The sequence below is a fragment of the Hippoglossus hippoglossus genome, chromosome 6 (assembly GCF_009819705.1).
Source record: "Hippoglossus hippoglossus isolate fHipHip1 chromosome 6, fHipHip1.pri, whole genome shotgun sequence".
Classification (NCBI taxonomy): Eukaryota; Metazoa; Chordata; class Actinopteri; order Pleuronectiformes; family Pleuronectidae; genus Hippoglossus; species Hippoglossus hippoglossus.
In genome coordinates this window covers 435,732-447,685 of record NC_047156.1, presented here as the reverse complement: position 1 = coordinate 447,685, position 11,954 = coordinate 435,732, and the positions used below count along the sequence as shown (strand labels likewise).

General features: G+C 44.6%; 1 protein-coding gene across 3 annotated transcripts in view; it reads right to left on the bottom strand.

Moving 5' to 3' along the window:
* rpgrip1l (RPGRIP1 like) overlaps nucleotides 1–10,280 on the bottom strand; it is a 17,468-nt gene extending 7,188 nt beyond the window's left edge. For 2 of the 3 annotated variants that reach the window (XM_034587113.1, XM_034587115.1), the window contains exons 1-16: nucleotides 10,102–10,280; nucleotides 9,836–10,007; nucleotides 8,497–8,810; nucleotides 8,244–8,343; nucleotides 6,552–6,695; nucleotides 6,180–6,285; nucleotides 5,415–5,561; nucleotides 4,793–4,866; nucleotides 4,379–4,518; nucleotides 4,038–4,144; nucleotides 3,346–3,390; nucleotides 3,014–3,181; nucleotides 2,139–2,256; nucleotides 1,417–1,860; nucleotides 425–567; nucleotides 4–340 (exon numbers count right to left, since the gene is read on the bottom strand). In XM_034587113.1, coding sequence (XP_034443004.1) covers nucleotides 4–340; nucleotides 425–567; nucleotides 1,417–1,860; nucleotides 2,139–2,256; nucleotides 3,014–3,181; nucleotides 3,346–3,390; nucleotides 4,038–4,144; nucleotides 4,379–4,518; nucleotides 4,793–4,866; nucleotides 5,415–5,561; nucleotides 6,180–6,285; nucleotides 6,552–6,695; nucleotides 8,244–8,343; nucleotides 8,497–8,810; nucleotides 9,836–10,007; nucleotides 10,102–10,189 — 2,647 coding nt within the window. In that variant the 5' untranslated portion in view covers nucleotides 10,190–10,280. The remainder of the gene's footprint in view (nucleotides 1–3; nucleotides 341–424; nucleotides 568–1,416; nucleotides 1,861–2,138; nucleotides 2,257–3,013; nucleotides 3,182–3,345; nucleotides 3,391–4,037; nucleotides 4,145–4,378; nucleotides 4,519–4,792; nucleotides 4,867–5,414; nucleotides 5,562–6,179; nucleotides 6,286–6,551; nucleotides 6,696–8,243; nucleotides 8,344–8,496; nucleotides 8,811–9,835; nucleotides 10,008–10,101) is intronic. The other variant, XM_034587114.1, reaches the window with a different exon arrangement.
* Nucleotides 10,281–11,954: the final 1,674 nt, after the last annotated feature.

Here is an 11,954-nt window from a genome sequence, read left to right as displayed (position 1 = left end):
CACCTGAGATCGCCTCGTCCTGAGCCAATGGCAGCAGATGAACTCCGGCCTTCCCCAGGTACGTGTCCTTCTGCTGCTCCTTGTAGTCGAACACGTAGAACTGCAGCTGCTCAGACTTCAGGTACTGGTCCACGTCCACGTCCGTCAGCACAGAGAAGGACTGGAGGTCGTTGAAGTTGGGGTCGAAGCTGTCATGAACCACGGCAGTGGGGTAGTCAGGGAAGTCGAAGAATCTGTAGACCACGTAGGGACTCGGCTGCTGGGAGCGTCTGGACCTCAGGTCTCCACAGCGACGGACGGCGACGGAGAGATCGTTCCAGCTACTGGTCGACGGCTGCAGCTGAGATGAGAGTTTCAGGTTTATTCACAGTAAATGTGAATTTAAACAGTACTGAACTGTATATTTCTGAACAGGGTTCGGTACCTGTGCTTCTTCATGCAGTGCAGTGTTGATGCAGCCCACAGCCTTCAGCCTTTCTTTATACAGGCGGATGGTTTCTGTCATGGGAATCCTCAGCCTCAGCCAGTAATCCACAGAGCCCACAGACGTCAGCCCAACAGACGAAGCTGACAAGGACAAACAGAGACTCTCACACTGCTCCTGCTGCTTTTTAAACCATCTCAACCACACAACATTCGTTTGATCTGGTTTTAAAAATCTATTCTTTACATACGATGGAAAACACAGATGTACAGAATAGAAACATTAAAAATACAAAGTGAAAGATATGTTTTCATGGTAATGACTTTTGTTTGAAATTATCTACATAAAGACTCATAAAATATGACTTATCCACAACTAAATATAAAAAACAAATAAAACTGAGAAATGAAACTAAAGAAATGACATCTAAACTCAAACCAAATAAATATCAACTCCCTGTTTGACTTCAGCAGACAGATCAGTTCTGACATGTGTCATTCACAATGATATGAGCTCACTGTGACCTTTGACCTATGAAATCCAATCATCATCTGTGAGTAAGTGAATTTTTACTAGATTTGAAGATTTTCCTTCACAGCATTTTTGAGATATCGTGTTCACAAGAACGAGACGGACGGACAACCTAAGGACACAATACCTGCTCCGACAATGATTACTATTATTTTTATTATTATTATTATTATCGTCCTAATAAATCCTCAGACCTGTTTCCAGAAAGTGTCTTAATTTGTTTGTTAAGTTGTCGCTTTGTTTGACGTTTTAAACTTCTGCTGGTTTCAAACCTCACTGCAGCATCTGGAGGATTAGTGCCTTGCTCAAGGTTAACACGTACAGGGGTTTTCTATATTTTGGACTCAGCTGGTCTGAGGATTTGAACCTGCAGCTTCGTTACTAGACTAACATCCTCGTTGATTCAGCTGAATCATCAGTGTGACTCTGTGTTTCTTTACTTCCTGTTCGCACTCACTCACCGACCAGCGGCATGGTCCCGTGAACCTTCCCGTCTTGCTCGAGCAGCTGTTGCAGGCGAAGCTGTCCCCTCGCCAGCGTCCTCCAGTCCAGGCCCAGCGCCTGGTGCAGCTCCACGGTGACAGAGCATCTATGGAGGTAGTCGAGGAAGCGATCATCCACGCTCACCACGTACTTGGACGTGAAACCGTATTTCGGTGTATGGCCCGTCACCACCGGAGTGGAATGTGGCTCAAACAGATAGAAGGTGTAAGTGCAGAAGGTGGAGGGCCCGTCGTCGCCCAGAAGACCCAGGGCCGAGGGAGACAGCGAGGCACTGACGATCTGAAGCTCCACAAGGTTCTCTCCACGCTCCAGGTGAAGAGCTTCTTCTGCCGGATCCTCGTCTGTGACATCTGGTTGGAAGACGTACGTTTTGGTGCCGTAGGCAATGTCTCTGAGCTGAGCTGAGGGAGAGCAGGAGAAAGACGATTAAAGGTTTAGTTCAAGTTTAAAGACGGACAGAGGAGACACGACATCCTCTAACTGCAGTTACACCTGTTTTACACCTGAAGATCTGTGATAGGCTGCTTGTTGGTGAAATGCACCCTGGGAGACGTGGTTGTCCTCTAAACATCCAGATGTTTTCTGACTCAGTCGTTCACCTGTGGTTCTGATGATTGAACCAGTTTCATGTCAAATGAAAGAAACTATTTTCTTCCCGTTTCTCTGAGCGTTTTCTCACCTTCCAGTTTCTTGATCTTTGCTTTTCTCATGTCGAGCAGCTGCGCCTGACGTTCCAGCTTCTGCTCGAACTCCCCTTTGTCACCGTTCATCTTCCGTACCACAGCTTCCAGCTCCACCTGGTGACAAAAGGAGACATTTCTATCACAGAAAACTGGTTTCACGTCACATGTGAAACTCATTTTATGTCTGAGAGTTTCAGGAACATTTTCTTATTTTTTACACGACAGCAGAATCTGACAGGATGTGGGAGGATCATCGGGTTGAAATGGTCAGAGTCTTAGAGGATTAACAGGATTCACTTTGAATGTTAATTCTCCATAATTTCAGAAAGTAGCAGAAAGAACCGGGACGTAACAGACAAGACAAAGGGCTTGAACTGAACAACAGCGCCCCCTGCAGCCACATGTGGTGATTCATTCTGTTGGTTCCTGTGTCCCAGTGGTGAAGTGGTTTTCATGTGTAGAACAAAGTGTGTCAATGTGTTGAGCTCTGAGCGCGTCGTCCCACTGAACTGAAACAACTGAACGCATGATCCACTGATTTTTACATTTTTCACATTGGCCAGAAGAAGAACGAAGCCGATGATGAGGGACAAACTAGAATCACCATCCTGTGGTTGTTTGTCTCCACCAATCAGAGCAGCCTCATTCCAGCTTTTTATCCAGACTCATGAGTTCCCTTTGACCTTTGACGAGTGAAATCTAATCAGTTCATCTTTGAGTCTAAGTAAATATTTGTACCAAATTTGAAGAAATTCCTTAAAGATGTTCTTGAGATGGACACAATGTTCACAAGACGGACCAACTGAAAACATAATACCACGGAAGAATAAAAACAAGAGTAAAGTTATGTAGCTGTGTCCTCTTCGTCTACCTTGTAGTTGTTGCTGATTTTGCTCTCCGTGCTCAGGATGTTTCTGGTCTTCTCCAGCTCCTGGATGGTTTCTGCGTGAGCGGCTCGAAGCTCCTGGATGGAGCTGCTCCCTCCCTCCTCCGCCTCCCACAGGAAGCCCAGGTCACTGCTCCGCTGAGATTTACGTTTCTGTGAGGGCAGTAATTACATGTCAGGGGCAGGAAGGAGAAGCAGTGAGAACTACAATAAGTTTCACCATGAAAACATGAACAAAAGAGAATCTGTCACGTGATGACGCTGATGATCTGTTCAACATCTTGAACATCTCACAGCGTGATAAAGATTCCTCTCACTTTAATGAGAAGAAGAGCCTCGGTGAGTTCAGCCTCATCGTTCTCCTGTGAAAAGAAAAAGAGTTTTGACATTCAGCAAAACAGAACAACACCAATCTACAGAAGGAGTGTTGTTATGTTACCTGGTTAACTCTGTATATAAACTGACTGTATATAAAGATGATCAGTGACTGTATATAAAGATGATCAGTGACTGTATATAAAGAGGATCAGTGACTGTATATAAAGATGATCAGTGACTGTATATAAAGATGATCAGTGACTGTATATAAAGAGGATCAGTGACTGTATATAAAGAGGATCAGTGACTGTATATAAAGATGATCAGTGACTGTATATAAAGATGATCACTGACTGTATATAAAGATGATCAGTGACTGTATATAAAGAGGATTAAGATCACGTCTCAGCCTGTTTTCACATCATTAAATAACTAAATAAAACTAAACTGATCAGAAACACTGAGAGAAGAACGACCTGAAATGACAGAAACCATCTTTGACAAACATGTAACGTCTACTTTGACTTTTTTTGTTCGGTTCATGTCTCATCTGCTAACATGGAGGAGGAGGGATTATGACCTATTCTGAAGTCAGCCGCCAGGGGGCGATCATGTTGAAGCAGGGAACCAGGACTTGTGATGAATGAATCTATTATTAACATGAGGGCAGAATAAATGAAAAGCCTCTCACCCTGCGGTGGAACTTCAAACGACCCCTGAGATCCTCTGCTTGTTGCTTCTGCTCCAGAAACTGGATCTGAAGCTTCTTGTTTTCTTCGATCAGCTTCTCATTTATATCTAAAAAAATCTCAGTATTAATCAAACGACAGAAAAGGTGAATCACTACGATTCGATTTGAGGATTTTCACTAAACCCCTTCATTCTTCATGTGGCTATATATCACAACAGGAGGAAATGACAGATTTTTACTCATTTAACTTTTGTTACAGTTACAGATGATGACACTCGTTTGTACTTCCAGATGTTCCACAGCAGCTCCGTGCTGCAGCTCCGTCTTAAATGTGAACTTACCCCTCTCAGCCTTGATTTTGTCGAGGATCTCGTTCTTGTCGACAAGGTCGGCCTTCAGCGCCGTCTCCAGCTGTGCGATCTGTAACTTCAGCTGCCGCTCCTGGATCTGCCATTTTTGTTGCTGAGATACGTCGAAAGCGCTGGAGACACAAAAGAAGATGACGACGACAATAATTATCAACTAATTAGCGTGAACTCTGACACAGCAGTCACTCTCCAGTTTCCTGTTTCTTCATCATTTTTCTTAACATGTACATTTTTTCAGTCACAATTTCTGTGTTTCCGTCACCAACAGCTCCTGCGTTCTTCAACCATTCAAACATCCTATGTTCATGTAAAAACATGCGGCTCCTGTACTTCAGCTTCTCTGAGGACGAGACTCGAGCATCAGCCAATCAGAACAAAGCTTCTCACCTGTTCAGCAGTTTCTCGTTGTTCTCCCTCAGCAGGTCTCTCTCCTGCTGCACTTCACAGATCTGCTGCTGCAGCTGAAAGACAAAGAGTCTGAGCACAGAGCTGCTCTCATCCACTGACTATACACTAATAATATAAAAACTTGATCATCTCTGTCTGTGTCTCTTATATCTGGAGAACGTTCATCTCATCACCTTCACACTTTATTGTTCAGAGTCCAGTGAAGTTCAGAGTCGAATTTACAACGTTGTATTTGTTCAGTGATATTGAGCGTATCACGGGTCCGTGTGAGAGGACCAGTGCTCTGAAGCAGCGACGGCTGGAACTCATCAGAGTTCTGGGACTGAGTCCTTTTGCTGCGACCAGTAAACAGCCCATTCAAACTGACTGATGCTGATTTGAACTGTTGAAGCTCTATGTCGACACCTAAAGCTGTCGGGATAATTTTCTTCATGACTCTGGGGTCAAACACAGATAAGAACAAATCAGAGTGTGAGCGCTGAGCGCCCAGAGGCAGAGGAGGAGCTGAGAGCTTCACCGTTCTGTAGAGCAGCATCACAGGTCTGAACTGAGACATGTTCTCTCTAAGTGACATGTGGACCTGATGTAGTGTCGCTGTCACCTGCTCCATCCCTATCTTGGATGTGTTGGAGCTCTGCAGCCATTTCTTCATCTCCAGACTCTTTAGCCTCTCGTCTTTAAGCTGAGCCAACAGCTCGTCCACCTTCAGCATCGCCGCGTCGTAACTGGCCCTCAGCATCCGCTGACTCTGGAATAAAAGTGAACATTTAATAACAAAGTCCGACACTTTGATCCTCAGCAGAACAGCATGGTGTTCCTGAGCGCCCCCTGCTGGGAAACAGTTCAGTGACACGACAATCTTTAAATTGTATATTGTGGCAGTGCGAAGAGTCTTATTGATGTTCAAGTTCTCTGCTTCAGGTCACATCTTCTTTTTGTCCTCAGGTATTCTGTGGGAAATGTCCAGAGCAACTGACTTCAGTTCATGTCAGAAAAAAGCTTTTGTTAAGAGAAAAATGTCTGATGATTCAAATATATTGAACATGTTTGCCTTTAACATTCATGTGATCTGTGTATATGACAGTGGAAACACAGAGGGGACAGTTTGTGTCTTTCAAATGAAACTAAAGACGATGGAGAAAGATCCAGGAAGTTTTCTGTTCTCAGCTGCGTGAAGACGAAATGCTCGGACACACTGTGAGAAAATCAAGCTGCGTCTTTCCTAAGATGAAGTAGAAATACAACAGGTGAAGTCTGCTCCCCTCAGAGACTCCAGTATAGATCTGCCAGTAATGAACTGATCGTTGGGTTGGGGGGGATGTTGTTGCTGCACCTCAGTGAGGACGAGGCTGTAAAAACATCTCACCTCTTGTAGTTGTAGAAATCGACCCTCCAGCTCTGTTACTGCGTTGGACCTGTCGGCCAGCTGCTTCTGCAGTTTGATCATCGTCGTGTTGTCGTTGACATGTGACCTGAGAGAGAGCAAGAGAGTTTCTGACATGTTGGTTTGTTACTAACTTGAATCCTCTCACAGTTTAAAAAACACACTGGATCAATAGTTCTCACACTCGGGTTCAGGTCGAGCAGTGTTTGTATTGAGCTGTAAACAGAAGCTCGTATTCCTCGGACGTTTCAGGTGAACCAGGTGAAAAACAATGTTTCATCTCTCAGGTTTTCATTAGTGAAGCAATAACATCCACACACTAATAGTTTGAATATGAACTCTAACATCGTGTACCTAAGTTTGTTGGTCTGCTGCTGTCGGACCTGCAGGAGTCTCTCTTCGTATTCGGCCTCTTTCTTCCCCAGCTGCTCCCACAGCTGCTCCAACTCTCCCTCCATCTCCTCCATCTGGCTCCGCTGAGACTCAATCACTTTCTCTCTAGTTCACAAAGAACATTCTTATCAAATATCGTCTCTGCTGTATGATGAGTGCTTCCTGAAATGTTTCCATGAGGTGAAAACCTACATTTCAGAATAATGACAAAGATTTAATTGAAATAATGTAATTAAAACTTTGTCTGTATGTCTTCTCATGTACGTACATCAGTATGCCTCACATATCTTGTATGTTACTGTTTTTATTTTGTAACTATTTCAATCATAAAAAAATATATATAATAATAATTGAAATAAACTTTTAAACTGAAGCAACAGAGAATATACGTTATTTTCAGAGCTCAGCACTATGGTGACAACCTGTGAGTGAAACACGAGTCGTCAGCGGTTTATTCTGAGCTCTTCTTCTTTCAGAGGTCGGAGTGTTCGAAACAGACGCTTCACACAGCATCTTTTCTCAAAACTCTCAGAAAGACGATGGAGTCGTCATCAGGGTCAGATTCAATACTTTCTTTTCATATCCACAACGGAGACTGCGTGGAAAGGGTCCCCGTCTTCAGGTTCCTGGGCCCCTCATCGCTGAGGACCTCTTCTGGACAGACAGCACCACTGCAGCAGTGAAGAAGGCACAGCAGCCGCTCTACTTCCTGGGGAACCTGCCGGAGAAGCTGCTGGTCCTTCTATCGTGGCTCCATGGAGAGCGTGCTGACGTACTGCATCTCTGTGTGGTGCACTGGATGCTCTGCAGCGGACAGGAGAGCTCTTCAGACGGCCATCGGCTGCCCAGTGCCCCCCCCTGGAGGACTCAGGTCCTGCTGCCGCAGCAGAGCAGCCGGCATCCTGAAGGACCCTTTCCACCATGGACATCGTCTGTTGGACCTGCTGCCCTCTGGCAGACGCTAACCCGTCAATCAAATCACGGACAAACAGACTGAACAGCAGCTTTTACCCCTCAGCCATAAGAGAACTGAACTCTGATTATTGTTTTGATTACACTATATTGCACTACATGTACAAATACAAATTTATTTGCTAAATTGTCTGCCATACTGTTTTTATAATTAAATTTCTTCGACCTCATATATACACTTTTTTATGCTGTTTTTTTCTTTTTATACTATGCACCTTAAGGATTGCTGCTTCATTCGTTGCACACTGTGCAATGACCATAAAAGGATTCTCTCCTATTCCTGTTCCATCAAAGAAAACAGAGCAGAAGCTTGTTGTGTCTGTGTTGGACAGAAACCGTGACAAGCAAGGCCAACACTGAACCTTGTGTGTTATCGTACACGTTGTTAGCTGTGTCATCAACACAACAATAGAAGCCCGTCACACGGCGGTGGCGTATGTTGTCAGGGTATGGTTGTCATGGAAACAAAACCAGCATGCAGTTCTTTTTAACGAATGATTTCAGACTCAACACGTGAACAATCTCTGTCCCTCGGCCGCGGTCGAGGAGTGAACACCACAAGTGTAAACTGGTACGATTAGAGATTTAGAGGCTGATGGTGATGTTCCACAAACTCCTGATGTCTGACCTATCGACCTCTGACCCACTGGTTCATGTCTGGTGGTTACGTGCAGCACTCACAGGTTGCGGCTCTCGGCCCTCGACTCCTCCAGCAGACTGTGTCCGTATCGGGGCAGCTGGCCGCTTGGAGGCCGCCCTCCTCCGTCCAAATTCCTCGTAGCTGCAGGAGACACAGGCGATCAGCTTCAACACAATGACGTGTTCACAGTGACGACAACACACTTAACTCTTCAGGATTAACTGTATCAACGGTTTACATTAAAGCAACAGTTATCAAGTCTGTGCTCTTCTAATCTCAATGTCTGGAACTCACTTTTGGGTCGAGTCTGAGAGGGCGACGACGTGTCATCAGGCAACTTCTTTAATCCGGTGTTGACCCGTGACTGGACGTGTCTGTAAGGCGATGGCCTCTTGCTCTGCACGTTGATGAGCTGATGTTTGGCCACGAGAAGACGCTGTTTCAGTCCCTCGTTCTCTGCCTGTAGTCCCCGCACCTTCTCCTGGAGCTCCTCCATCATCTCCTCCATCTCCACGTCTCGGACCCTGGAGACCGGCTGAGCTCCGCCGGCGGCGAGCTTCTCCATGCGACCTCTGTCCTTCACCAGCTTCATCAGCTTGGTGCTGAGCCTGACGGGCGGAGGAGGACATGCGAGGGTTCAGGTGACTGTTGTGAAGTTTGGTTTATTGAACGGGAAGATAATGGCAGATCAGCTATAGTATTAATTATTTATATGTTTATCATTTACTGACCTATTGATTTCTCTCTGTCGTATACTCTGAACCGATCATGAACCCGCCCACATTTGATTTGCTTGTTGTGGGAACTGTTGTGTTTCTCGATGATATTGTCAGGTCTTGATTATTAAGTAATGTTCCTTGAGATAATGTATGTTGTGATTTGACGCTACACTAATAAAAGTGACTTGACTTGATAAATTCTGAGGTTTAAGTTTCTGAAAGTTGAGACAACTTGGAACTAGTTCATCAACTCAAGGGAAAATTTGTGACTAAATGTTTTAGACATTTTCTTATTGAAACATTAACAGCCCTGACGGACGGTTGGTTAAGGTGAAAGGATCTTTGTGCTGTCAGCTGATGCTGGACTATGATCACAAGACTTCTTGATATACAACTTGTTCTCCCTCAGTTCCTCTGCTCCTTCATCTCCTTCATCTTTCACACATTCTGTAGAAACACTTGAAACATGAAGTTACAAACTGGTTCTTCTCATGTAGTGAATCCTGTTGTTGTGTTGATGTGTTGTTGTGTTGATGTGTTCAGTTCCATCAGCATCTGTTGGACTTGTGTCCTGGGAGAGGATCCTCACATGGGACTGAGCTTTATTCACTGATCACTAAGTTTCTGTTTGACTCTAGTTGAGTTCAGAACAGAGGAAGTTGATCCTTGTTAACATCGATGAGACAAACTGGGATTTGGGAATATATAGAAATAAAATGTGATGATCTTAATGTTTTGTTATTGTTTCGTTGTCTACACACTTTCATTGGAAGTCAAATGAAATTGTTCGTATTATAATGGTAATGTTTAAAGCAGAAAAAACCTTGATCCAGCCTGAATATGTTTGGTAGGACTGTGTGTGTGTGTGTGTGTGTGTGTGTGTGTGTGTGTGTGTGTGTGTGTGTGTGTGTGACTTCTTGATCTTGTCCTCCTGGTTGTTGTTGTGCTCTTTTAGGAGCAGATTCTCATCATGGAGGTGCAGGAACCGATCCTCCAGCACCTCCCTGGACACCCGCGAGATGTCCTGTCGCGTCCGAGCATTTTGATGAACCCACGAGTCTGTCAGCAGAAACAACATGTTCTCGTTTCATTTGACATGCAGGTGATGATAAGAAATGTGAGGCTGCAGTGAACATACTAGCACAAATAAAGATTCCTAAATACAACCAGTGTCCCAGACCTTGTAAAGCAGCTGTGAGTTGGGACAGATTGACTGCCATGTCTCTGACTGGGACATCTGCTGCTGTCTCATCAAGCACAGTGGACATGTCCCTTCAGTGAACACTGTGTCACCAGCAGCACAATGTCTTTCTAACATCAAACTGTAATCAGTCCTCCAGGAGCATGAATCTGTCAGAAGTGGAGAAGTCGTTGAGCCAAACTCCAGTTTAAAACACAGAAATAGAAACGGATTTCTCTGTGGGGATTCAAAGATACACGTTAGAACAAGACTGTTTACTTTTCAGTGACTGCTTGTGTCTTTATATGTGTTCGGCAAACAAGTGACCCCCAAAAGTCTTTCATTTGTAAAACTGTATAATGAAAGTTTCTCCACATGCCTCAGCCATCAGTGAGTTACAACGTGGATCAACACGACGCGACCAGGTCCTAACGTGTAAAGGTCCAGTATAAAACACGGTGCGTGGGGGGTGTAAGTGGGGCCGAACTGGAACCTGGTCCTCGTTCATCTCTGGACTCTGGAATCACTCGTCTGGAGTAAGATTTAACGTTACCTTCATCTGTGAGGAGGAAACTCTGCGAGAATTCAAACGGAGTCTGGTGAACGAGCCTCAGCTACAGTTGAATGTAAAGTGAATGTTTCATTAAGCAGCAGATTAGAAACACGGAGGTTGTTAATGTGTTGTTTTCAACGAATCTAGCGATGTTAGCCACACGAGCTAACGCTAGCTACCCTCTGCTCTGTGGGGGGGGTGAGCTAACAGGCTAACCCGGGCTGTTTGGAAAGCCCCCCCCCCCAAGGAGCCGTGTCCTTTGATCGCGTGGAAGCTCCTCTTCTAAGTCATCAAAGGAGCCTTCTCCTAACTGAAGAATGGAGAACAAGCCTTCCCAGAATAAAGCAGAGCAGCGTGAGGAGGAGGAGGTGCGCGTCATCCGGACCCATGTGCGTTAGAACCAGTCAGAACCAGTCAGAACCCCTCGTGATCAAAGGACTAGAGATAAACCAACATGAATTTGAAATAAAGTTTGAAATGTTTCTCACCTTCCAGACGCGGAGCTCACCTCAGTAACGGTTGCTACACAAAACAAACGCGTCATCACACGCATGCGCAGTGGGAGTTCTGGGAAATGTAGTTTTTTAAATATTCAGCTCTTCTTCTTCTTCTGTGAGGTTTTATGGCAGCTGGGATCCAAAGTGTTGCATAACTGCTTCTTCAGTTTTCATTTATTTAAAATCTAATCAGCAGTTTTCTCTCTCTGCCGTTCTGATACGTTTCTGTCAGTGTTGGTTCTCTGTAGTTCGATGGGTTCTGTTGCTCTGCTTCATTGGTCTCAGATACCTGTTGGATGTTTTCCTATAGTAGGAAGAACCCTTTAGAACCCTATAGAATATGTTACATGAAGTGCCTTCTTAATACTTGATCTTTCCGTCTGTATTTAGTTGAACGGCTGCACCTTCATCCTGAGGTCGACCGACCTCATGTTTCTGGACGTCCTGAGGTGACCAGGCCTTTACAGCGGCTCCGTCTAATCTCTGGAGGAGTTTACGTCTTCATATCGGAACCAATCAGGCCATGGAAACGCTTAAATCAACTATAAAGACCTTGAGTTCATCTTTTACTGTACAATGTTTTATTTCTTATGATATTTGTTAGGGTTACGGTTTCCAACGAGATCTATGAATAAACTTTGACTGATCTTGTGTCATGTGATCAGTTGGTGAGAGACTGAGTCAGAGGTGACTCAGTCCTGAAGGAGAACGTTACTTCTTCTTGAATGAATTCATATTAACATGATTATTATTTAGTATTCTTACATAGGGGTATTGTTGCTGTAAGTGAGTGGTTCCTCTCC